The sequence below is a fragment of the Carassius auratus genome, chromosome 7, assembly GCF_003368295.1.
Source record: "Carassius auratus strain Wakin chromosome 7, ASM336829v1, whole genome shotgun sequence".
NCBI lineage: Eukaryota > Metazoa > Chordata > Actinopteri > Cypriniformes > Cyprinidae > Carassius > Carassius auratus.
Window position 1 is genome coordinate 34,045,659 of NC_039249.1, and position 26,128 is coordinate 34,071,786.

Here is a 26,128-nt window from a genome sequence, read left to right on the forward strand (position 1 = left end):
CTATAAGTCTTCTAGGTGGAGGTTTAATTCCTCATTACTACAGAATGAAAGCTTCCTTAATCAACTAAAACTTGAACTTAACGAATTCATAGACATTAATAAGGGCAGTGTAGAGAACCCAATGTTCTTATGGGCCTCCATAAAGGGATTCCTCAGGAACAATGCAATCAGATTCTCATCTCACAACAAACATAATAGACTACGTCAGATTTCAGATTTAGAACAAAAATGTGAACGAATAGAAGGCCAACTTAAAAGGAATTATAATAAAGACATGGAATCTCAATTGAAGACACATCAAGCTGAACTAAACAATCTGTTACGACATAGAGTAGAGTATTTAATGCATATTACTAAGCACAAATATTATTCACAAGGTAGCCGCCCAAGTCATCTTCTTGCCCTAACTCTGAAGCGTCAGGAGAAGAGCCGAACAATAGCGTGCATCAAAAAAGATCAAGGAGAAATGGTGACATCTACTCTAGATATAAATGAATCATTCGCATCCTTTTTTGCAAAACTGTACTCTAGCGACTGTCAGTCCTCTGAGAATGATTATACAAATTTCTTTAACAACCTGAATCTTCCTACTCTTTCCATAGAGGATGCAGAACATCTTGACTTGCCTATCTCACTGGAGGAATTACAATTAGCGCTAAAAAGTATGAAGAGAGGGCGATCCCCAGGCCTAGATGGTTTGCCGGTTGAGCTTTATTCAGTTTTATGGGAGACTTTAGGTCCTTTTTGGCTCGATTCTATAAACTTTGCTATTGAACAAGGGCATTTCCACAAAGACCTTAATACTGCTCTTATTTCAGTTATCCCCAAACTGGACAAAGACCCTTCTGACTGTGCAAGCTACCGGCCAATATCACTTATTAATGCCGACCTCAAAATTTATTCCCGTGTATTAGCCCACAGACTAGAGTCAGTATTGCCAGATTTAATACATCCTGACCAAACAGGATTCATGAAGGGCCGTTTGGCTGCAGACAACATTAGGCGACTAATTCACATTTTAGGTGAAGCGCAGAAAATCCCCTCTTCTTGTGGCCTTCTCTTTCTAGATGCAGAGAAGGCCTTTGATAGGCTTGAGTGGCAGTACTTATGGCGTGTCCTTAAAGAATTTAAGTTTGGTCCTAAGTTTATTAAAATGATTCAGGTGCTGTACGCGAATCCTTCTGCTAGAGTCTGTATAGGAGGTGTCATTTCAAATTTGTTTACTATAAACCGTGGTACAAGACAGGGCTGTCCTCTGTCCCCTTTAATCTTTAAATAGAACCACTAGCGCAGTATATTCGTAATAATATAACTATTTCTCCTATTCACATTGGCACTTCTACTCACAAAGTGTCAATGTATGCAGATGATACATTAATATATATGTCAGATGTACAGAATTCTCTTCCCAACACTATTAAAACATTAAATATGTTTGGTGCACTATCCGGTTTTAAAATTAATTTCTCTAAATCTGCTTTGATGTTAATTAACAGGGATAGAAGTCAGTTAGTTTTACCTACTAATATTGCAATTGCCAAAGAGGTCAAATATCTAGGAGTGTTAATTCAAACATCTATTACAACCATAACTAAATTAAACTACACAAATGCTTTGAAGAAGGTTGAGGAAGATACAAAAAGATGGTCTGCTCTCCCTGCATCTGTCCCGTCTCGCATAGCAGTAGTGAAAATGAATATTTTACCACGCATTAATTTTATTTCCTCTATGCTACCACTACCTCCGCCGAAGGATTACTGGTCCAAGGTTGACTCGCTACTCACAAAATATATATGGAATGGGAGGCGACCACGTATTAAACGGACCACACTACAGCATAACAGACTAGAAGGAGGCTGGGCATTCCCCAACTTTAAATACTATCATTGGTCATTTATCTTGCGTCCAATGAAGCAGTGGTTGGATTCAAATTTTCTGGTCTCTCCATTAACCATTGTACATTGAGGTATGGCCCAGTATTGACATACATGCTTCAGATCATTAGACAAGTTGAGAGATTAGTGGGTTTTAAATCAAAATGGCATAAAACATCTCCTGTATGGCGTAATAACAAGTTATTGTCTGGAAATAAGCCGTTCATTCATGATGTATGGGCAGAGAAGGGTATATGGGTCATTGGAGACTTAAATGGTGAAGATTCTTTACTAAGCTTTAATGACTTGGTTTCACTTTACGGTATCCCTAGACATTCCTTATTCTTTTACTTCAGACTTAGGTCAGCTTTCAAAGCACACAAGGTTGTATGGGGCTCAGAGATGAAGGAGCACCCAGTAGTCGGCTGGATAAAGGTGGCCCCAAAAAGTGTCGTCTCTTTTCTGTATGCTAGGTTACTATCATATTTATCTCCTAAGCCTAGTACATTAGCATGGGATCGTGCAATGGCGCTCAGATGTAGAGAAATAGACTGGAACACAAGCTGGGATAATATATGTAGCTCCTCTCATAATCCTAATCATCAGTTTATTCATATGAAGATATCTCATAGGGCATATCTTACTCCTAGAATCAGACACTTGATTGGTCATGCTCCACACCCATTTTGTACCTTGTGCTCACAAAATACTTTGGGGACTTTTATGCATATAATGTGGGACTGCCCCAAGATCTATGATTTTTGGAATAAGGTGTTACAAGCATTGTCTGATCTGATTGATATTCAGCTCCCTATGGACCCTGTTTTACACCTTCTCAATGATGACTCTAAACTTGAAGACATGAATGAAAGGTCTAGAAAAATTTGGTTAGCTGGTCTTACAGCAGCCAAAAAAATCATTGTTCAAGTTTGGGTTCCACCACACAACTTAGCCCATAAGCATTGGCTGAACACGTTCTTAGAGATTCTTTTTCTTGAACTTTCTTCTGCCAAGATCAACGGCGCTACACCTCGGACTATACAAACATGGAGCAATGGAATCGCTAGAGTTCAGGACATTTTACTGGAAAGACACTAAGTGAACTGTTCTATAACACTGACTGTGCTACACTGATAGTTTTGTTGTATCCCATGCGGTAGGGGTGGGAGGGGGGGTGAGATGGGAGGGTGATGAATGTATTGCTATATATATCTGTACTGTCACAGCATCTCTTTTATATTGTTACCCAACAAGACAAGACAATAAAAATTGAGTACAAAAAAAAAAAAAAAAGTAAAATAAATCTAATCATCCTAATGCAGAACTGATGTTTCACTTTTCAAATGTGTATGCAAGTTCTAATTTACAAAAAACATTACAGTTTAGTCCGTTTCGTTTCTCCTCCAACATGTGAGAAGTTGATCTGAACATCTCTTCACGGTCTACTCATGTTCAGGGCACGGACAGGTACAGTATACGCTTGCGCAGCTTTAGTGCCGGCAGAAAAGGTGCTCTTATTTGTGCGCCAGTACACCAACGGCTGATCGCTTCCTGCTATCTGTGCCTCAGACATGAAACTCTGCACTTCCAGTGCTGAATGGCTGCCTGTGTCCCACGCACCGATTTAGAAATACTTCCACACAAATTACATAGTGAACGATTACAATGTAGTCTGTGCACGCGGGTGCACTTCCGGAAAAATCGGCCGAAAAAAGACCAAAATGTATGGCCGGTCAACCGGTGCATCCCTAATAAATAAATTGTTGTATAGATAAAGGAGACACCATAAAACATATTTTTGGACCAAAATGTATTTTCGATGCTTCAACAAATTCTAACTGACCCTCTGATTTCACATGGACTACTTTGATGATGTTTTTCTTACCTTTCTGGACATGGAAAGTATACCGTACACACAGCTTCAATGGAGGGACTGAGAGCTCTCGGACTAAATCTAAAATATCTTTAACTCTGTTCCAAAGAGGAATATCTCATGGGTTTGGAACAAGATGAGGGTGAGTTATTAATGACATAATTTTTATTATTGGGTGAACTAACCCTTTAAGTGTCATAAGATCTTCCAGAAAACATTATAATATGCAATTTTTTTTCTTCTGATAAATATGAATGTAAAAAAAAAACAACAACAAAAAAAAAACGTTTTAACAGCATATAGTTTATTTATTTTAAAGCTTCATTGTTATATAGACCCCAAACTTCTAAATGGTAGTGTACACTACATTTTTTAATATAAATTATTTTATTTTTTTCAGCAAGGATGCATTAAATTAATCAAAAGTGAGTGTCTAAAAGAAATTTCTATTCATCAAAGAATTCTAACACATTTACAGTATATATTGAGCAGCACAACTGTTTTCAACATTGATAATAATCAGAAATGTTTCTGAGCAGTAAATCATATTATTCTGATTTCTGAAGATCATGTGACTGAAGACTGGAGGACTGATGCTGAAAATACAGCTGCGCATCACAGAAATAAATTACATTTCACAGAAAACTGCTATTTTAAATTGTAATATTATTTCAGAAATTGGTAAGCATTGCATTAGTGTATGTTTGGGGTTAACTTGCTAGTCATATAGTTCAGTGTACCATGGAGAGGTTGTTGGACAGGAGGTTTGCTCAGACTCTGGGATGCAGAAGGCCATCAAGCACTAGAAGAATCTAGAAATATAACAAGCAATCTGTCACAGAGCCAACAATATTCAGTGTACAATGACAGTTTTATCACAAGGGACCAAGCTAGAGCACAGGTCAAATGTAGAAAAGAGAAAGAATATGTATTTAATAAATATCCTGAACAGTTATTATCAATATTATCATTAGACGAGATCAAAATGCATTTAAACTGCAAAGGTGATGTAATGATGTCACTGATTAACGGTAAGGTTAGTGTATATTTAGGTTAAATAAAAAAATGCTATTTTCAATCATCCATTGAAAAATTACCAGCAAATCTTTTATAGAACTATCAATGCCTGTCATCTACACATAAATGTGTTATTATGTGTTAAATGTGTTAAATCCCAAACTCTTCATGAAAACCTCAGTCTACGGAGTTAACATGCGTTACCTCATCTGATAACGGACTTGTTCGAAAACCATTTCTATGAAGTAAATTCAACAGATGCGGGTCAAATACAAGCAAGAGAGATGTCAGGAACAGTGGCATATGATATTTCTGCAATTTTAATTTACTAAACTTACCAAAAGCAGTGAAAACAGCAGTGAGACACGGAGAGCCCAGCTTGCCCATGTTGTTGATCGCCCCGTTTCCATGGCAACTCCCTCCGCTCCAGTGTTTGAATCTGAATGAACGCTATTAGACGGTAGGCCAAGGGTCCGTATCTGCTTTACTTTTCGAAATGGATGATCCCCATGGAGGGAGAACCTGGATTTGTAAAGTTGGGACGGTTGTTTAATTATCAACGATATTAAAAGTGTTGCCACTCCCATTTATTGCACATTTTCCCCAGAATCATAATGCATGAACCGTAAATATGCAGGCAAACGCGGTTGCCTACTATAATAGTTGATCCAATAGTGCGGCAAGATACTGACATGGGATTATTATTAACCAATCAGATATAGTTTGTTTAGAACAGCTTTTTCACGGATGATTTAGCTATGAGACACGAGCAGCAGCAGCGCATCGATATCGTCAAGGATATTCTTTGTGTGATTGTAAGGATTCATTTAATTAGAATATGATATCTATATAAAATGTTTATTCTGTACACTGTTGTTCAAACGTAGCATCTCGTCAGTGTCGTTTTAGTAGGGTAACGTTTCAGCTGGTGAACTATCAGTAGCCAGAGCCATTGAGAATCTTCGTGATATTTGTGAAATGGCTGTAGCACTCCCTGTGGTAGCCAGTGTTTGCTGGTTTGTAGGTTTCTGATTTTGTAACCTGTATACCTGTACTGCCCCTTCTGCAGTGATGCTCATCAGAATCAGAAACATTGATTCAATAAATTTATCCCAACTTATGCCTGTTAAGGGAATTGTGGGTCCACCACTTCCCTCAAATATATGCATACAGCACTTCATGTTTTTCCATTTCATCTAAGTAAACATGGGCAGGAAAGAGAGTATTGACTGTCTCGTTTTTGCATGACGTTATGTTTCCAAGCAATAACATTATGTCAAATGTGTTAAATCAGAAGGGTGTATTTATTAAAGATTACAAAGAAATGACAGGATTTCGTATGACAAAAGGTGTTTACATAGAAAAAATATGTAGCGCTCCAAACAGAAAAAAAGTTCTTGTACTGCAGGTCCTTGTACTACAGGTGCGTAGAGCCAATGGCATTGAAATTCTTCAGTGCTCCAGTGTGCGGCTAGCCACTTCTCTCTCTATTTTTGATTCAAAACAGCTGAACACCTGTGGTAGTGCGATTTGTAGTTGTAGAGAAAAGCCACACATGTGTATCAGTAAATTTGAAGTCACAGAGAGAAATGTTTTAAGAGTTGCAAACCTGTAGCCTTTTTTTCTCTCCCACAAACACAACACAACAGTTACACCTTCTCAAATTCTTCATTGCAGGTGCACAAATCCTATTCTACAAATCACACATTTAGAAACTCGTACGCTCACATTTTTGAAACAATTGCTGCAGTGAATGTGGTGCAAAACGCATTTACACACCCGCATCAAGAAATGTGCAGTCGTGGAGAAATGTTGAACATCCGCAAATCAGTACGTGAATTCATCAAATGAGAGTTGCACACTTGTAGAATATTTTTCTCAGAAATGTCTTGTATATTTTTCAACCTGATCTCAAAGAAATGCGTGAAATGAACACGAGCCCTTAATCCCGATATACGTGGTGGTGGCACGGAATGTGTTGAAATTACGTGTCGGCACCACGGAAACAACACACATACAAAGTCAATGAAGCTAATTTGTCGTGGTGGACACACGGATTCCCTGGTTCAACAACGTCACACAGTGGGCGGCGGTAAATGTTGTTTTCTAGTTTAGGAAACGTCCTCCTTTTATAATTTATTATTTTGAATTTGTTGCTATTTTTGTTGTCTAAATAACAGTAAATTATTTGTTATTTAACTATCGATTTATAGATGGAGTAGTTTTAAAGAATTGACCGAGGCAGTGTTAAATAGATTGTTCCCTTTACGTTATTAAACCCTTTACGATAATTTATGATTTTCAAATGAATTTTCTGTCATAGCATCGAATATTATTAATAATTATTCTTACGAATCAGAAAACTTTCAGTGGTTACCGCGGCAACGGTACGTCACGTTACGCACCGTGACCCACGCTTCTTACCCATAATCACTTTTACCACTCATTTCACCCGCCAATTGACTACAGTAAGTATCTCAACTCAATGGGTGTTTGTTTGTTTGTTTGTTTGTTAAAAAGCACGCAACACCTTTGCTGTTATTTCTTTAGTTGTAGTCAACCCTGGAGATTAGGTTGAATTTGTTACTGTTGCATTCTCATTTACACGGCTACCCGCCGCTATCCAGCCAAATGACAGCTGTTCCCGGCACAGCTGGATTGTGGCACTGCTAGACGCTGCTACCAAAATCAGTTTAAACTCATGTATTTGTCCATGTGTTGTGAAGACAACAATTAACAACGAGTTGTTGCAGTGGTTAATGTTTTATTCAAAGTGCGAAGTAAATGTCAGAAGTGTAACTAAGGGGAATTACCAGAATCAGGGATGGACTGGAATAAAAAAGTGGACCTGGAGTCTTTCCAGAGGATTTGACTGCTCAGTGCGACTTAATGTCATATACCTGATATAATCAAAGCACAATTAAATAGAGAGATATAGATAGAATAACCTGTAACACTATGGTGCCATACTTTTGTAAGACTTTGCCATTTCAGAAGACACTGAAATCATCATGACATAATTGAGGGTAATTGTTACTTTAGTTATGTGTGACATTGAGAAGACAGAGCAGTGGATATTCTGAGAAGCATTTTACGCAACAGGACAGAAAAAGACCACTGTTTCCATTATTTGTAGGCCTAAATAAAAATAGATTTGTGTATGTACTTGCTTGTGTCAAGTGACTGTGGTACAAATCTGACATTTGTACGGTAAGGATTGATTTGTATTTTGATATGATATTTGTGCGTAGTGGTTGTGATTGATTAACATTTATATTTACTCTGTCCTAACAATTAAGAAATGCTCATTTACTACAAAGGCTATTCTAATAATCTTTTGCTTTTTCCTGTTTTACAGCTTTATTGCAACACTTTTTGCCTTCACCAACACACACATATATACACACACGCACACAAATCAAAACAACGGCACTTTTAAGAGCCACACTCTCTCTCTCTCTCTCTCTCTCTTTCTCACTTGTCTCTTTCGATCACTCTCTTTCTCTATTTCTTCATCTTGTTTTTTTTTTTTTTTTTTTTTTTTGTGTATTGTTTCTATTTGTATGTGATGTCCCTAAATTCTGACGTCAGGGTCTTTGATGATCCCAATGATGCCAGGATCCACATGGCAGCATTGATTAGTGATGCTTATCTCCATGATGCCAGGGTAAGGCTTGTCATGAGAAGCAAATACCTAAGTCTGAAAATACTAATTGCTATTGCTGTTTATAGTGATGAAAAGGGTTAGTAAGACCCTTTTATGCAACTACTGAATAATGCACAATTATAAGTGCTGCTGGTATAAGTGCTCTGCAAATATATAGGCTGCCATGGCCAAGAAAAACCCTGCCTTTCCCCAAAGAAAAATGAGAAAAAGCAGGAAGAGATCCCTCACTAATCCACTGGTCACAGGCAGGCGTGAGAAACGTCGGGAAACACACTGCTCTGCATCAGGTTTGTTCTTTACTAAAACACGATTACTGTATCTAAGAATAAAGATAATTCATTAAATAGTGTTTTGGTGGTTACACGTATTATAAAATGAGAGTCAAATACTACTTTGAAAAAATGGTGTTGCAATGTTTGTGAAAATTTTTCTCACTAAAGTATAAGATATTTGAAGAGCATGTGACTGATAATCCTTACTTGTGTTGTGTTTTAATACCTTTTGCTTAGTTCCCCTGCCTCCACTCCAATATTTTCATTTTGAAATGAATTGGTTTCATGTTATATTGATCAGTTATGATTATATTGAAGTAAAATGACTGTCTCTGCAGCTGCTTCTCAATCCAGAAGAAGGGATCCAGTGCATGAGGAAGGCCTTCAGATAGAAGATCAAGAGTTGGCAAGTCTTGGTGAGGATACTGAGTGGTACAGTAGTAACAGTCCACTACAGTTTTTCTATTTCCCACCATTTATTTAATTATAATCAAGCATTATGTTTGGTCAGTTCCATTACAGACTCACAGTATAACTGATATATTAAATTTAATTAAATTTATGCATTTAGCAGACGCTTTTATCCAGAGTGACTTACAGTGCATTCAGGCTAACAGTTTTTACCTAACATGTGTTCCCTGATATATACTTGTGATATATACTCGTGTGTGATCATAATCATGAGTACAGACCTTTTAAGGACAAGTGAATGTATATTTTTGTTTTTTTAGAAACAAGACTCCAAGAGTTAAGGGACACTATAACTGCAGACCAGGTTCCGGAGGGAACAGACAGAATGGTTTCTGCTTGGGAACAAAGGCAGCTTCTCACAGATGTGAGAATGAAAACTGCTAGGCCTATGCTTTTTGATGCAAAGCTCTCAGCCGAGAGAGTATCCGTCCAAAATTGTCACAGATGCTGTGCTGTAGAAGCTGTGATTAGGTGCCTGGACTGTGTACCACTGGACATGGAGTACCTCTGTGCTACCTGTGACATGGAGGCCCACAAGAGAAATATCTTCCATGACAGAGAGGCTGTGTTCCATGGATTTCTTGAGCCCATTCCCCCTACAACTGCTGTGGTGCTGAATGAAAATGGCCAGCCTCAGTTTTGTGAACAAAGTATGTTAAAATTATTATTATATCAAATTGTCTCATACTTATAGTGTAATTCCCCAAATGTTTTTGTAGATTGGCACGTTTATATTTAACAGTGTTTCTAAATGGCTTAGACATTTTTTTCTAAAATGCTAATCTCATTCTAAGATTATTCTCAAAAAGTGCAAGTGTGAAATTTAGTAGCTGAATAACAAAAGTATGATTGGTTTTGACAGTTCTGACCAGCATATCTTTGACCAGCTAAGTCAATTGCATCTTAATAAATGTGTCTAAGCATTTACATAGTGACAATTACAGTTGGTATAGTGGTGTGGCCAGTTTTGATTAATGGTTGTGTTTTAAAGCACTGTTTTGAAAATGAGCTTAGCGTTTTGAGAAATGCATCTAAGGGACTGAGGAAAAGCTGTAAATATGGCCTTCATAACTTCTTTCTGTTTTGCAGTATGTCAACTGCCTGTTCCTGCACCAAGGTCAATTTGTGAATGCACACATGACTTCACAATCACTCCAGGGAAGCATATTTCTGTGGTCACCATCAATTTTTGTGCCTTATTGTACTAGAACTAGCAAAGCGTTGCCCAAATGCCATGTCAAATAGCTAATATATCATAAATTTGTATCTCTGTATAGAAGGCAATCTGTTGCAGTTTGATTACTGAAATTATTTTAGTCTTTACTACAGCATATTTACTTGTTCACAGGACGATACGATGTCTGCTTGCCTCGGAAATCCTGTTCATCATGCTCTGCAGAGTGGACTCCCGAGTTGAAAGAACTGCTCATTTATCGGTACTGGCCAGCTAGCACCAGCTGCCAGACCCTGTACAAGTTTGATGTCTTCACCTCGTTTGAACATATGAAGGTGACGGCACCAGCCATGTCCAGGCAGGCCTTCCTGAAAATGTTGGAGCACAGATCTGTTCAAGCTGGAAGGGTAAATCTGCCTGAATATCACTGAAACGTATAACAAACAAAATTATATTACTTTATACCTAATATTTAATTGTGGGCATTAATTCAAAAAATCCTAACCCGATCATTTCTTAATATACAGACAGGTAGTATCTGTGCTGATACATTTCAGCGAAGCTTTTTTGAGTTTACCTTCTGTCAATACAAAGAAGAGGATATGTGCCAGGTCCATCATTTTGAGTGTCCAGCATGTTATCCAGACATGTTGGCTGTCTGCTCTGATGGGAACCGAAAACATTACCGCTTCAGCAAGTCAAAAGGGTAGGTATAGGTATTTTTCAGAAGTTTATTTTAGACTTGTCTTACACAAATAGTAGCTCTGCGGGTTGTCTTTGAGTGATCATAACTTACATTTTAACAAATAGTAAATGTTGTACTTTTGATTTTTATTACTGACGCATTTTATCTTATCATGGACAGGACTGAGGAGCCACCCATATACGAGGGCTTGTTCTTGGCCAAGGACGAGGAAGTTGCTACCTTTGTTGACCTCGTCAGAGGCAACATGAGAAGTGTACGAACATTTGATTTATTTTTTTAAATATTTTTTATAATACTTGTTTATACAGATATTTTGTGTTTTTATGTATCTTAAAATGTGTTATAAACTGACTTTATAGGCAAATGAAAGTGCTGTGTGCGGTACTGCCAAGTTCACCGCTGGCAGAGAGATGTCAAAAAAGTCTGGTGCTCAGATAGACGAGGAGGGCATTCAAGTTGCAGTTTGCAGGTATGTATGAGCTTGTGTATGATTTTTGAGTCTGATATTTGAGTTTTAATGGTAATCCAAGTCTTAAGGTCCTTGCACACCAAGTCCGAAATTTTCACATGCGTTTTTTCATATTCATGATTCCGTGGCTCTGAATTGTCAAAACACCAGTCAAAGTGAATGCTACTGAAAAACGCAGAAAATCAAACCCGATTCTTAAGTTTATGACAGACGAAAGTTTAGGAGGGAGTCTAACCACTAGATTTTCTTCTGATTTATCAGACATGGGTTTCTCTTACGAGGACTGAACCATTACCGTGGAGAAATATTTGCTTACCCAATGTTTCTTCAAAGAGAGATGTCAAAGAAGGCAAATGTTACCTTCTTCTGTCTGGATGTTACATGCAGGTAATCCACATTGTCATATTGCAAATCAAACTCCATGATTAAATTGTCTTGTTTCTCAGCTTTACAGTGATTTTAGATTTCAATTAAAAATGGATCTTTGTTACACTCACATAATGCTGCTCCTGCTTTTTAGGCACTGGCCCTACCTTAACAAAGTAGCAGAGGGTTTACCAGAGCTTCTGCCATTGACAGAAATGAGGTCATGCCAAAGCCCATACAGCAAAATGCGAGGTACATGCAGTAACTTTGTCTGGTATGGCTGTAGCTATAGGGAAATAATAATGGGTCGGATAATAAAGGATGCTGTGTGTTATCTTTCACCAACTGCTTTTCAGCTGCTTTTGTAGGACATGGATTTTGTTTTCCTCCGCAAAATAAAAAGATTGTGTCATGAGATGTTTTAGAGATAATTGTATGCATTAATGTAGATATAACATTCAAGCAATCTTCAATGCAAAGGATTATTTTTACATTTGTGCATGTTATGCCTGATTGGATGATGTTATATAAAAACTTCTGAAGTACTGCTACATAATGCTTCTCACTCTGTGTTGCAGGTGAGATGGGGTGGCAGAAGCCAGGATGGAGCAGGAAACACGGTGGGAGAAGAAGTAGAGCAGGTATGGTATTAATGTCAGTATTTTAACTATGGCTACAAAGAGTCTTAATAGAATCCATAACACCAAAAGGTACTTATTTGTCATCTAAGTAACACGCCTGGTGTGAGGGTTAAAGTACATCCTTTATGTATGAGTTCAAATAAATAATAGGCAGTTCAGTTGTTCATGCATGCGTAAGGGGTCCCAGATTCCTAGGATAATATAGCACACATTTTTTCTGTTAAACCACAACCAGAGGATCTATGGTGTGTAGGTAATATTTTTATGTAATGGAGACCAAAATTTTATTGTATTATTTTCTTTATAGGTGAACAGCTTTCTCTCCAGGGCAGCACTTGTCACAAAATACATGACAAAGGCTGGTTAGTGTTGCCATTATACTTCACGCTGTCATAGCCTAAATAAATAATAATAAATACTTAATAGTGTTTTTACAGGGAATTAAAAAACAAAGTTTCTCTGTTCTGTTCTTACGAAAGTTATCATTGTATTACTTCAAGGGTATTACCCGTTCAACTAACTTTTAGTGATAGGGTTTAGGCATGTCTGTTGGGTTTCTCTTTTTGTCTTTTGGTTGTGAAATCATACTTTTTGGCTTGTGGGTGCATTGTTTTCATTGGGAAGAGTGAACATGCTAACGCGACAGGCCATGGGTTGGAACAGAAGAAAGAGGGACAACCTTCATCAAGTGTTAGCCCACAGATATGTCAAAGTAAGGGTAAATTATAATTGAGATCCTAAGCACTGCCCGTTTCTCTCAGTGCACCATCTACAGCTAGATCTGAAACTATTTGTTGATTAATTGTTTAATAAAATAAATATGTGACTATTTGGATAATAATCTTGTAACTGAGGGGAGGGTAGTGTTTAGGATTGGTCAGTTACCTTCTAAGATTGTAACCTCACTGTTTTACAGACATTTTTCTCCTATTTACAAGTCTGCTTGGTAGTATACACAGATATTTAATGTGTTATTTAATGTAACACCTGTTCTGATGAATGTCTTGTACCAAAAGCTCAAGTAAAATTTGTGGTTTTTTGCATTGTAGTGGTGCGTAGAGCTTTTTTTCTGACTTTTTTTTCTTTTTAAAAGATCACAGAGAGGGCAAAACTGGAAGCTGCCAGCCTTAGCAAAATCAAGAAGGAGCACAACCTTGATCAGGAGACAATACAGCAGTGGGTGTGTGATGTCAGACAATGGGCGGTTACAGGTAAAACAGTACACTATGTATATAGAGTGTGTGTATATATGCACACACACACACACACACACACACACACACACCTGTTAATGACTGTACCTTATACAAATAATAAAAGGTGGCTATATTTTGAAAATGTCACTAATTGTCTCTTGTTCAACTGTTTTGTTTCACCTATTTAGAGAGAGTCTACACTACAGGTTGTACTGAAGAGCTAAGGGCTGACATTGAGAACATCACTGTAACCCTTTTGCGCAAGAAGACAGATCTGTATCGTTTACATGGTTTGTTGTCAAATCAAGTTATTTAAGTTAATAACACTTCAAAAAACAATAATATTCTGGGATTATGGCACAGTTTTCTTTTCGTTTCGATTTGCAGATAGCAACCAGGCAAGACAAAGAAAGAAAAAGAAAATGACAGAGTTGAAGAAGAAGCTTCGCGAAAAGGTCTTGCAATACAACACCGTAGTGGAAGGAGATCCGATTGACGAGGAATTAGCTTGCAGTCTGACAGAGGGATACATCCTACCATGGGAGAGACACAAAGATGGTATATGTATGAATTGCTAGTTTACCATTGTCCTTTTTGTTACTTGTCATGCAACAACACAGGAATGAGATGATACATTGAAATAAAAAATATCATGAATACGAAAATATGGAAATATTTATCATGGAGCATAAACATTTGAATGGTGACATCAACACCATGTTATTCTGCTGTAGTAAATGCAAATAAAATGCTTGACCATCACAATTTCACAAGCTCTCCATCCAGATTATATTATTGTTACTTTTATTCATATTTTTTTAATTGTTTATATTCTACAGAACCAATGCTGTCACTAAAAAGATTTTTCAGAAATAACATAATTCTGTTATACTTATATAATATAATAATAAACATTCCTTTGTCCACTGTTCCATTCCTTTCCCCAACCAAAGGCAACACGTTCAGGTTGAAGAGATCTATCTTCGACCAGGTAATGCTGCTGAAACGCTTGGAGGAGGAGCAGAGCATCCTGGTAAAGGAGATGTCTCAGCACATCAAGTACCTTCTGAAGCAAGTGCAAGAAGTCGAGTCACTTAGAGGACAGACTTTGGAGCGCATCAAAACCAGCAGTATGTACAGTATCTTTAGATTTTAGTGTCATGAATTAATTTATAATAAATAGATATATAAATAAAGATATAAAGATAATAAAGATATAGATATATATCTCCAGGGAGCTCTATACATTGAGTTGTGATCAGACACTAAGCTGACCTGCTATTTGGCTCCAGTGTGCACAATGTTAAAGTTGTAAATATAATGACTAAAAAATAATGTTGGAGTTGCAAATTCAGCATTGTAAAAAGCAAAAATAGTTACAAATGTCATGTATTGTTTTATGTCTCATATTTCTCTTTCTATTGTTTTCCACAATTCCTCTACAGGTTTCAGTGACCTGACAGAGGACGCTACACATGGGCTCAACAGTGTCCTCAGTCGGAGGGGTCACTCACTTAGAAGTCAACACCAACAGGCTGTTAAAGCATACAGCAGTATAGCCACTATGGAATGTGATTTTCTTTCCATACAGGAGGACATTGAGGAGTGGGATGACAATGGGTTCACCAGCCCTGAATCTGAGGAAGACACCTAAAGACTGCTGCCAAACAACACAGAGGAACTGGAGATTTGTACAAAAAAATCTTGCCTTTGTTTTTAAATAGCTGTACCAAAGTATCTACAGGAAAGTTTGTGTAGAGTCTGTATTTTTATAAAAGGAAAAAAAAAATAGAAAAACATTGTTTTATTTATCTCTTCTAACATTTGAGTTTGCTGGTTTCAGACCAAAACTGCTTATTGCTGCTTTAAATAATTAATTGTCATATTTGCATGGAAAAATGTAATGAAGATTCAATGGCAGTCTGTGTGTAATTGTAACAAGTATAATACTAATGCTTTTTTTTTATTTCCATAATATATTTGGATTTATATTTGTTTGCAATATGCATATGCATGTACCCATATTATTTTGTAGTTATTTGTAGTTATAGCATACTTTATGTTTTCTATATCTACATGTAAATACAGACAGACAAATCCAAACATTTTTCACTTACATCCTGTAAAACTGTATAAAGAAATGTCTTGCATATGCACAACTTTAATAAACCCATTTAATGGAATTGTCTGTTGTGTGAACTTAATATGCCAGTTAAATCCTTCAGTGGTGGACCTGGTCGTGAATAAGTACATTTACAAAAGTACTGTAATTAGGTACAAAATACTGGTATTTTGACTTCTGTATTTTCTATTCAGAAAACTGCTTTAGTTACTATTTACTTCACAAAGTTTTCCACACAAACAATATGAAGAATATAAATTAAGGTACTCAACAGTTTATAAAAGTATAGCTAGTACATTAGTTAATCGACAGAACTTTAATTGCCAGCTATTTAGATAATTGTTTAAGTCATGTCATGTAAAAACATTTAATGGTTCCAGCTTCACAAATGTGAAGATTATCTTTTAATTTTGATTATTTAATATATATATATATATATATATATATATATATATATATATATATATATATATATATATATATATATATATATATATATTAAACATTTTTAGGTTTAGACTGACGAAACAAGCAGTGTGAAGGTGTTACTTTTAGGCTATGGGTTCTTGATTAAGGTTGAGGTTTAACTCTGACTCTACTCTAACCCTAATCCTTTACTTAAGTAACATTATTTTGACTTTTACTTGTAACAGAGTATTTGTCCAGCTAATTATTAGCACTTTTACTTTAAAAGTAAAAAAATTAAAAGTAAATTATCTGAAAACATAATCCACCATTGCCATCATTTGAAAGTACTATTTGGACACCTAATTGCTCCTTTTAGACTAATGCTGATGCGCATAAGTTTATGACTGTGCCAAAACACTCAAATAGTCTGTTTGTTGCTTGGCTGCAGTACATACATACAGGTGCTGGTCATATAATTAGAATATCATCAAAAAGTTTATTTATTTCACTAATTCCATTCAGAAAGCATTTTATCTATTTATTTTAATTTTGATGATTATAACTTAAGTAATATTCTAATTTTATGAGAAACTGATATAATCATCAAAATTAAAATAAATAAACAATTGAAATATATCAGTCTGTGTGTAATGAATGAATATAATATACAAGTTTCACTTTTTGAAGCCATCAACTTTTTGATGATATTCTAATTATATGACCAGCACGGTATAATACTACATTTCTAAAAAAATATATAAAAGTTGAGGTCGGGGCTGCAAAGTCCTCACTGAAACTAAGCCTGAGCCAAGGCTGTGTCCATGAGAAGTTGAAATTTAAACTTTTTCTTAGGACTAAACCAAATATATTGTTGGAAAGGGCTCGACATGAAGAGTAAAATATGTCAGTCTGAAGGTTGTAAATAGCTAAAAACAGCATACATGAAACCAACTGTTATGAATAGTTCTTGACCTCAGCTGTATGACTGTACTCATATGGATAGAGTCATCAAGAGGGGAGCTGTCAAAAATGGTCAAACTTGAATTTCACCTATTTAACAGTAAGGTATTTACAATTTTATTACACAAATGTGATTCCCATCCCCTTTAATCCATCACTAGACTTTTACATCATTATTTACAAATTTCAATTTCAGTAAATTGAGTCATATATTTTTAAACTACAATTCCCTCTAGCCACGCCATCCCACTTGATACTAATTAGTATCATATTTGTAGTTTTTCCTGTTTGCAAAGTTGGGCTGTGACTAGGGTCGTAAAAAGCTGTATGCACAGAAAATATATTGAATATCTAGTACAACCAAACTAGTACTTACACTGTATTTAGGTGTTGTATGTTATACAAAAGAAAAGAATTTGGTTTATTTGAGATATTTTCAGAGCTTGAAAAGAAAAGAAATCAGCATCACAGTAGTTCTTCTGGTTTGCAAAATAGGGTTTCCATAGAAAAACATATCAGGAGAGTATCTTAATGTTTAACTACAGCCGAAACATATATTACACTGAATTTATGTAATTTATTTGAAAAAAGCTAACTTTAGGCATTTGATTTGTATATTGTTTAATTAGAATTTTAAAATGTTTGTTGGGCCACCACGACTCAAATAAAATTGCTCCTGTGTGAATGGTAATGTTATCAGTAGCTTACTTACACAATATTGCATTGTGTTAGTAAGGATTAAGGTGCTAGTATATTACGTAGTCAAGGTCAATGATATATGGACAGACCTAAAAAACACCCATATTAAATTAAAACATTTACAGTGCATACTCACGTCGTTTTTAACTTACTAATATAAGGCTACAAATTACTCCCAAATGTGTAAATATGTATATATTATCTCCTTTCCCTTTTCTTGTTATACAGGTATACATTACCTTTTTCAAAATCTCTATTCACTTTTCTTAAACTCTATTTTGATATGAACAGAAATGGTAAATGAACCAAGAAAATGTAGTACCAAAAACTTTTATTAAAGATTGTCAATTCCCATATTTGAAGTTTGTGAAATGTACATTTTCATTCCCATCAAAACTTTAAATAGCTATTTTACATTGTCAATACACAATCAGCTTCAAGGTAACTGCTACAGAGGGTTAGTCCAAACAGTATGTTATGCAAATTAGGATATGGCATGTTTTCATAGTTAATTACGGTACTGTAATTTAGCACAAGAGGTTGAAAGACTGCTATTTCGAAGCCTGTGAATAAAATGGGAAGTTGCTCATTTAGTTTAATTTGTGGCGGAGGTTATTTAATATGAAATCTTAAAATTAAACCGTGTCCTCTTTGATATTAAGCTATGTCCCCCAGTAAAGCACTCCAACTGTGTGTGTCATCAGTGGACTGAACATTATGGCAGTTGTGAAAGGATCAGTTGTTACTAAGTTGTTAGTTTAGCTTGTCTGAGTCAAAATATGATCAACTGTAACTTTTCCATGGTCTGTTGGCCACAAAACAATCCATATAGGGGTCCTTCAAGTTTAAGAAATGTTAAGTTTTGTTGACTGTTGCACTTTATTGAATCCATACACATAAAAGAGATTGTAACAAGCTTGAAGACAAAACATGAAGAATATTAAAGTTCAAATTACATTACAAACTGCTTAACTGATGTAACATGACAAAGTTATGGAACAATACAAGTGGACAACAAAAAATATGTAAAGAAAAAACACTTAACAAGACCAAGGAAAAAAATTATGTTTGCAATGTATGTTGCATATTTGCAGGCTGCACGGGATGGGAATCAGGCTGGCTGCCAGGATGGAGGCCAGATCTTTCCATTGTGAAAAACAAATAAATAAAGAGAGGGAAGTTGAAGGAGAATTAGTAAGTATAATACACAATGAATTGATTGTCATGATTGTAACATTTACTGTTTTACAATACTTTGTATAGTAGTGCAGTGCATCAAGAATCTGTTGTTCCAGAGTGGGGACGAGGTGATAAAATTATGTAACTGTTAACGTAGTCTTGCATAGCAAGACCTATCTCCACACTAGAGCTGTGCCAGAGTTGGAGGAAGGTCTTGTAGTGTTTAGGTCATTATCATTTTGTTGTATCTGGTTTCCATGTGCGCAAAATTACTTTAAAACGAGATATAAAACATGACGGCCATTATGGTATGTCAGAGTTTCTTACAGTAACTGTTGCTCATGGAAAAATAAACAAAACTAGATAATTGTGTAAAAAAATTTAGATAGGCACAATACAGCTGTCAGGTGGACCAAACGTGGTCTTAAAATGTCAAAAATGCTGTGAAAAAAAAAAAAAATCCTCTAACTGACAAATAAATGTATCCATTCACAGTGTACTAACTGCCAAACCCTGAAACCCTGATGTTTCCTCTGACTATACCATAAACATCTCCAATCACTGCATTCCTCTTGTAGAGACTTACAGCAGAAACGTAACTTTTCACTTTTGGTTTCATACGGCTGCGGATGCACAGTACAACATATCAGTTTCTTCACAATTGTAAACAGCATACAAAAACTGTTTGCAGTACAATTTTTCTTTAATAATCTCTACCCAAGACAATGGCTTGTCAACAATCCCCACAAATTAAAACAGTACATTACGTTACATTTATTCATTTAGCTGATGCTTTTATCCAAAGCGACTTACAAATGCTGTTTATGTCAAAGGTCGCACGCCTCTGGAGCAACTAGGGGTTAAGTATCTTGCTCAGGGACACATTGGTGTGTGAATGCTTTCTTCCAGTACAGAGAGATCCATGCACAGATAGATCCAAGAGCCCAATAATAAAATGCATGTAATCATACATAACCAAAAGCTATTTAACATACCACATTGTGCAGGGCTGCCAGTCATAAAGATGTTCTGTCCTCCCCTGTGGCAGGAAGACAAAGACATTGTATTACTGTATGTTATTTAAATGTTGTTCTTTAACAAGGAGTCAATACATATTCATTGTTGACATTTTATATACTGCATATTTTGAATCATAGTAATCAAATAAGATCCATAACTGACACTTCAAGCTAAAGGTATTTACAGGATGCCTACTTATACAGCTCAATGTTGTGACTTAGACAACAGCATTTTGTCAAGGTAACATTAAGTAATTGCAAAACAATTTATCCAACAGTCATAGAATGTCATCCAGTGTTTCCTTTGTATTTTTTTAGGGTGGAGGGAGGTGGGTGTCTTTAGGGGTAATGTTTGTTTTTTTGAATAAATAATAAAAGCGATAAAAGCAATAGGTCTCATTCACTAATTTTTGCGTACAATTTTCTTATTTATACGCACATTTGAACTTCTCACGAGAACTTTCCGCCTACTTCACAACACGTGCGTACGCACATGAGCTTGTTCTTAAACTCGTTCTTCTGTTAGTGAATTTGGAGTCTTCTAAATGAGCGCCCGCGTGCACAAGGTCAGTAATTAGCATAATTCACGCCCAAACCAGCTCCATATAAGGGCTTTCCACAACAAGGCACTTGTACAGAGAAAGAAAATTATGGCACCTAAACAAAAGACAAAGAAAAATAACTTTAACGATAATGAACGTGAGGTATTGCTGTCTGAGGTGGAAGCCAGGAAAAATTTGTTATTTATAAGTGTATCCTCTGGCATAATGGGCACAGGTAAAATAGAAGCATGGGTTATTACACAGGCTTGAAAATAAGGTGGTATAGGGTGAGAGTGGTTGGTGATGTGGCTTAGGTGTGGTTCTTTTTTGTTGCATAAATTAATGAGGACTTCTCTGGGCAACCTAAAGCGACTGAACAGCCATTCGTCACTCTCTGCGAACATATCTGTGCGCACAGTGCGCTCTCTAAAGACGCGCCACGATGTCTTCAAGCAGTACCAAGTGTGCCATGCCTCTAAACAGAAGATGAGACACATTAATCACCGTTTATATAAGGATAGATCAGGTGATTGTTGTTTGGACCTCTAATATATATATATATATATATATATATATATAAAATTGGAACTGTAGCCTAATTATAATTGATCAATAACATCTAATTATATAGGGTTCTTAACACATGCTTATAAGGCCCCGGTGATTATTGCGTACGTGTGGTATAAGTTGTTCTTGAATCTTTTCGTACATTTAGGATAAATTTTAGTATGAAAGTTTTTGATGAATCATGATTTATTCGTGAAAACGTCCGTAAGCACATTTCACGCAAAAATCTGTGCCTACGCATATTTAGAGAATGAGACCCATTGTTCTTAATCACATATTTGTTGCTGCATTTAAAGTGAAATTTAAATTAATTAAGGTTAATGACAATTCCAATAGCATTATTTAACTAATTGAAAGGAAACACTTTCGTCCAGTTAGTCATTGTCCTACCTTTCTTTTCCTTGTCTTTATTATTTCACGGACTGGGAACATTTCAAGCCGATTGTGAGGACAATCTGTAATTGTAAGGAATATATTATTTGCACCAATGTCCACAATATGTGTTGTACTTTTTGTGGAGGAATCAATTCACAATCCACACATGTATGCATTTTTTCCACTGTTTGTCATTAGCACATTTAGCTCGTCCTAGTGAGATTTAAGAACCACAGGAGTATCAAAGGCTGCACATGGTTCTATTCAAAATCTTTTTTTTTGCCATTGCTTCTTTATGTTGTGTTTCCTAATGGGATGTTTACATTTTCCATCGCTTGCCACAAAGGCAGATATATTTTACACTGGTATTCTTTACACTGGGACTTTAACTTTGCAGCTCTCTAATTACATGAAGCAGGGATGTGTAAAGAACCATCAATTAAATTATTATTTAAAAAAACAATAAAATAATATATTATCTAGGCATACAGTATAATTGCAATTCTGGATCAGATCCATAATAAATAAATAATGTTTGGAGGGTTTACAAAAATTACATTAACTTCAAGATAATTATGCAGGGGGAAAAATGTCTGTGCATAGACTAAAACAGACCTTTGATTTTTTGTAGTCTTTTACGTTGCTGTGGACCCCGCAGTGTTGGCTGCACAGCTGAGACCTGGTGTGCTGGTTCCTGGATGGGTGGAGCCTGGTGTGCTGGTTCCTGGTTGGGTGGAACTGTGTGTGGTGGTGTGTGGCTGGAAAGAGCCTGGTGTGCTGGTTCCTGGATGGGTGGAGCCTGGTGTGCTGGTTCCTGGATGGGTGGAGCCTGGTGTGCTGTTTCTTGGATGGGTGGAGCCTGGTGTGCTGGTTCCTGGATGGGTGGAGCCTGGTGTGCTGGTTCCTGGATGGGTGGAGCCTGGTGTGCTGGTTCCTGGATGGGTGGAGCCTGGTGTGCTGTTTCTTGGATGGGTGGAGCCTGGTGTGCTGGTTCCTGGATGGGTGGAGCCTGGTGTGCTGGTTCCTGGATGGGTGGAGCCTGGTGTGCTGGTTCCTGGATGGGTGGAGCCTGGTGTGCTGGTTCCTGGATGGGTGGAGCCTGGTGTGCTGGTTCCTGGATGGGTGGAGCCTGGTGTGCTGGTTCCTGGATGGGTGGAGCCTGGTGTGCTGGTTCCTGGATGGGTGGAGCCTGGTGTGCTGGTTCCTGGATGGGTGGAGCCTGGTGTGCTGGTTCCTGGATGGGTGGAGCCTGGTGTGCTGGTTCCTGGATGGGTGGAGCCTGGTGTGCTGGTTCCTGGATGGGTGGAGCCTGGTGTGCTGGTTCTTGGATGGGTGGAGCCTGGTGTGCTGGTTCTTGGATGGGTGGAGCCTGGTGTGCTGGTTCTTGGATGGGTGGATCACATGGCACCAAATTTAGAATGAAGTTCTCCTCGTCTTCTTGAGGCAGTTGGTCTGGGTTGAGTCTTGTCCAACCTATAAATGGACATGGAACACACACAAATATAATATATAATATGCAATTAGCCCAAAGTGAAAATAAATGCAACCCCAAATCAACCCTAACGGTTAAAAAAAGGTGGACTTAGTGAATGTGATTATACCCACAGGATTCTGAAAGGCATAGGGCAGAGGAGTCAAGGAAAAATGGAGAATCGGTTGGATATGTGTTCTTTCAACAGCTGTTAAGTATCGCCATTATTGTGTCACAGTCTAAGATGCAAAGAACATTGTTATCCATTGTAAACTTCTACAACCTACAATAAAGGTCTACAACCGCCAACAATTCTAAATCTAATTTATTGAAGCACCGCCATCTAAAACATATAAAAAGAAACACCGGCGCTGACCGGTAGGAGGCTGCTGTCAGTGATGCAAGCACTCGTCGGGAGAGTAGCATTAAGCAAAGTTTAATCTACTGTAAAAACACTGAATACTGCTCTTATAAATACAGGAGCAGAAAAACATTAGTTCAAAAGTCGGGGTTGAGTTGCTTTATTTTTTATTTCAGCCAGGGATGTTAGGAAATGTTATATGTTTTGTAAAAAAAAAAAAAAAACATACTCCATGCTGCTCTTATCAATATGATATTAGTTAAATAGCATTAGATATCTGTTAGTTGGGAGAGACTTTATTATTCTTAAATATGCACATTGCTTCTCTGTATGGTATCACCTGGTTGGAGAAGCAGCAATATGTAAAGATTGGCTGATTGTTGACTCCTAATGTTAATTATTGTTCCAGTAAAGTGGATTAATTTGATGGCTAATTTCACTGGTACTTGTGACTAGTGACAATAAAGGGCTACTACTACTAATTTCTAAAATAAGCAGACTAAACAGGTTATCTGTCACTTTTTAGAAATGGGCGGACAAGTAACATAACAAGTAACTTTTAATTCCCTGTAATAAGTAAAGTAATATTATCATTTTTACAGGAGGAGTAACAATTTCGGAGTAACTTTCCCAACACTGGTTGTGGTCTCAGTTAGGTACTTCCAATCTCCAATCTCTATTCGCAGTGGCACAAGTAGTAGATTTATTTTGACTAGGTACCATTGTTTTTAAAAAATACATTAACATAAACACAAGTTAGTCATAAAGGGCAAAATGAGTAGGATTGTTTCTTGCGGTTTGTAAACACATGATTCAAAGTTGGCCCCTGTTGGAAGGAGCCACATTGGCGGATTTTGTGTGAATACAGCCGAAGCCACCGTCAGCTTTTAATATAGGTCTGCTATAAGTGTGTGTGTGTAGCTCAGACACACATACCTGCTTGACAGAGACAGATCACAGAGGAGAGAGATGGAGACAGCAATGTAACCTGGTTGCTACGTTACTACAGAGTCAGAGTCGCGGCTTTTACTTTATGAAAAACCACAGGAAGTCCTGTTTCCCATTTGCGCTAGCTTCCCAGCTGAGTGTTTAGGCCCAGTCAAAACAATACAGTTGCATTAATTTACATCATCCAAGTACTGACATTTTTATTGATTGGATTTATCTGGAGGTCACTAATTTAGCTTTAGCACACATCCAGTGTCCTGCTTTGCTTGTCATCTGGCTGAAATGCAAACTGTGACTACATAAGTCTGCTGGTGGTCTTGTGCTAGAGCTTCCAGCATATTTGATTTGACAGTGAGTGTGACTCATTAAAAAGTTCAGACTGAAAAAAGTGCTCCCACTGCAGATTTCAAAAGTTTGAATAACTTAAAACTACCAAGGAGATAGAAGTGAGGTATTTTAAAGCACATGTGACCCCTGCCATCATCCCAAAGCATTTTTTGTCCTTGTTTTCCACAATACCAGCTCTTTAAAATTACTCTAAGTTTCAGCTAGGCTACAGCCAGATCGGAATTTCTAGTCTTTGATGTTTGGAAAAGTACAGGACAACACCAAAAATTGTTCAATTGATAGAGAATTAATTTAATAAATAAGGTTAAATAAATGCAATCTCACCTTCAACCATCAATTTGTAGATGGCATTCACATTCTCTAAGCATGTCTTAGCGGATGTGCTAAGTTGGGCATGCACTGGCAGCATTATTTTAGTCTGGTACGTGTGAGTCCCTGTCACCATCTTAGGAGGATGTGCAATCAGCAGCAGGGGCTTCATGCCAAGGGTATACAACTTCTCAAGCTGGAACAGAGAGGTAGAGAGATCAATATACACAAAACTGTAGTTTACAGCTGAATTTGTCCTCAAGCTTGATCTGAAGTTACATCAAAGCTAGAAAACATCTACAAACAATCAAACTATGGTTTTTACATAATCTTTGGGTAGATAAATGTGAGAAGTTTTATGAGTTTCAACTCCATAGACATAATAGTTTGGAAAAACCAGTAAACATGAATTGTATTCTTATTAATAGTGTGGATGTATGAGGCAATATATTATACCAGTTATTATACCAATACATTTATTTGCTTATGTCAAAATAATAAAACACTTTTGGTAAATGAGATGATCGGAAATCTACATACCAGAATGGCAGCATCATCAAGCACGTGGGACTTTATTTTATTTTTTTTCATGGATGCCAACCACTGCTTCTGCTGACTTTTAAATTTTTCCATCTTTTTCTGAAGTCTGACATGTTGGGGTTGTGGATGTTTGCAAAACGAACAAATTTTAAGTCCGCAGTATATTTTTTCCCCACAGTTTGGGCAGGTCTTTTTTTGTGATCCTCCAGCCATTGCTGAACAGAAATAGCTGGGAGTGAGATAGCTAGATTAAAAGAGTGATTAAAAGAGGGAGGGAGGCAATAAGAAAAGAGGAGGGAGGCAATAAGAAAAAGAGAGTGATCGAAAGAGACAAGTGAGAAAGAGAGAGAGAGAGAGAGAGAGAGTGTGGCTCTTAAAAGTGCCGTTGTTTTGATTTGTGTGCGTGTGTGTATATATGTGTGTGTTGGTGAAGGCAAAAAGTGTTGCAATAAAGCTGTAAAACAGGAAAAAGCAAAAGATTATTAGAATAGCCTTTGTAGTAAATGAGCATTTCTTAATTGTTAGGACAGAGTGAATATAAATATTAATCAATC

The 26,128-nt window shown here is 36.9% G+C and overlaps 2 protein-coding genes and 1 long non-coding RNA gene across 8 annotated transcripts; 1 reads left to right on the plus strand and 2 right to left on the minus strand.

Moving 5' to 3' along the window:
- Positions 1-4,320: 4,320 nt before the first annotated feature.
- LOC113105339 (uncharacterized) lies at positions 4,321-5,268 on the minus strand. The gene is made up of 4 exons (XR_003292356.1): positions 5,103-5,268; positions 4,969-5,002; positions 4,488-4,559; positions 4,321-4,355 (listed from the first exon to the last, which is right to left on the minus strand). It is a non-coding gene; the product is annotated as an uncharacterized LOC113105339 (long non-coding RNA).
- A 3,028-nt stretch (positions 5,269-8,296) lies between these two features.
- On the plus strand, positions 8,297-15,886 carry LOC113106579 (uncharacterized). 6 transcript variants are annotated; one of them, XR_003292507.1, is made up of 14 exons: positions 8,297-8,431; positions 8,589-8,718; positions 9,042-9,119; positions 9,435-9,824; positions 10,264-10,755; positions 10,876-11,054; positions 11,214-11,307; positions 11,414-11,523; positions 11,785-11,910; positions 12,044-12,141; positions 12,468-12,530; positions 12,838-12,892; positions 13,155-13,242; positions 13,624-13,713. XR_003292507.1 is itself a non-coding variant. In XM_026268660.1 (6 exons), exons 1-6 carry the CDS (start codon positions 13,162-13,164, stop codon positions 15,378-15,380), a joined length of 858 nt encoding a protein of 285 aa, XP_026124445.1. In that variant the 5' UTR covers positions 13,156-13,161; the 3' UTR covers positions 15,381-15,886. The 6 variants fall into 6 exon arrangements, 2 of the variants coding, with proteins under 2 accessions (XP_026124446.1, XP_026124445.1); XR_003292509.1 differs by lacking the exons at positions 12,838-12,892; positions 13,155-13,242 and adding an exon at positions 13,915-13,933 and having other exon boundaries at positions 13,624-13,741; XR_003292508.1 differs by having other exon boundaries at positions 8,297-8,718.
- Positions 15,887-18,272: 2,386 nt separating this feature from the next.
- On the minus strand, positions 18,273-25,851 carry LOC113106580 (early nodulin-75-like). The gene is made up of 6 exons (XM_026268662.1): positions 25,575-25,851; positions 25,050-25,230; positions 22,213-23,070; positions 21,613-21,677; positions 20,090-20,133; positions 18,273-19,056 (listed from the first exon to the last, which is right to left on the minus strand). Coding segments are annotated over exons 1-6 (1,362 nt in total). The 5' UTR covers positions 25,788-25,851; the 3' UTR covers positions 18,273-19,055.
- Positions 25,852-26,128: the final 277 nt, after the last annotated feature.

What these genes read in the sequence shown, in the direction of transcription:
- LOC113106580 (XM_026268662.1), bottom strand. Translation starts at nt 25,787, where the DNA reads ATGGCTGGAGGATCACAAAAAAAGACCTGCCCAAACTGTGGGGAAAAA. An exon ending in CTACAAATTGATGGTTGAAG is followed by an intron (nt 23,071 to 25,049) that starts GTGAGATTGCAT and finishes GTCCATTTATAG; the next exon opens with GTTGGACAAGACTCAACCCA. An exon ending in AAGACTACAAAAAATCAAAG is followed by an intron (nt 21,678 to 22,212) that starts GTCTGTTTTAGT and finishes TTACAATTACAG; the next exon opens with ATTGTCCTCACAATCGGCTT.
- LOC113106579 (XM_026268660.1), top strand. Translation starts at nt 13,162, where the DNA reads ATGCTAACGCGACAGGCCATGGGTTGGAACAGAAGAAAGAGGGACAAC. An exon ending in TAGCCCACAGATATGTCAAA is followed by an intron (nt 13,243 to 13,623) that starts GTAAGGGTAAAT and finishes TCTTTTTAAAAG; the next exon opens with ATCACAGAGAGGGCAAAACT. An exon ending in ATGGGAGAGACACAAAGATG is followed by an intron (nt 14,285 to 14,679) that starts GTATATGTATGA and finishes CCCCAACCAAAG; the next exon opens with GCAACACGTTCAGGTTGAAG.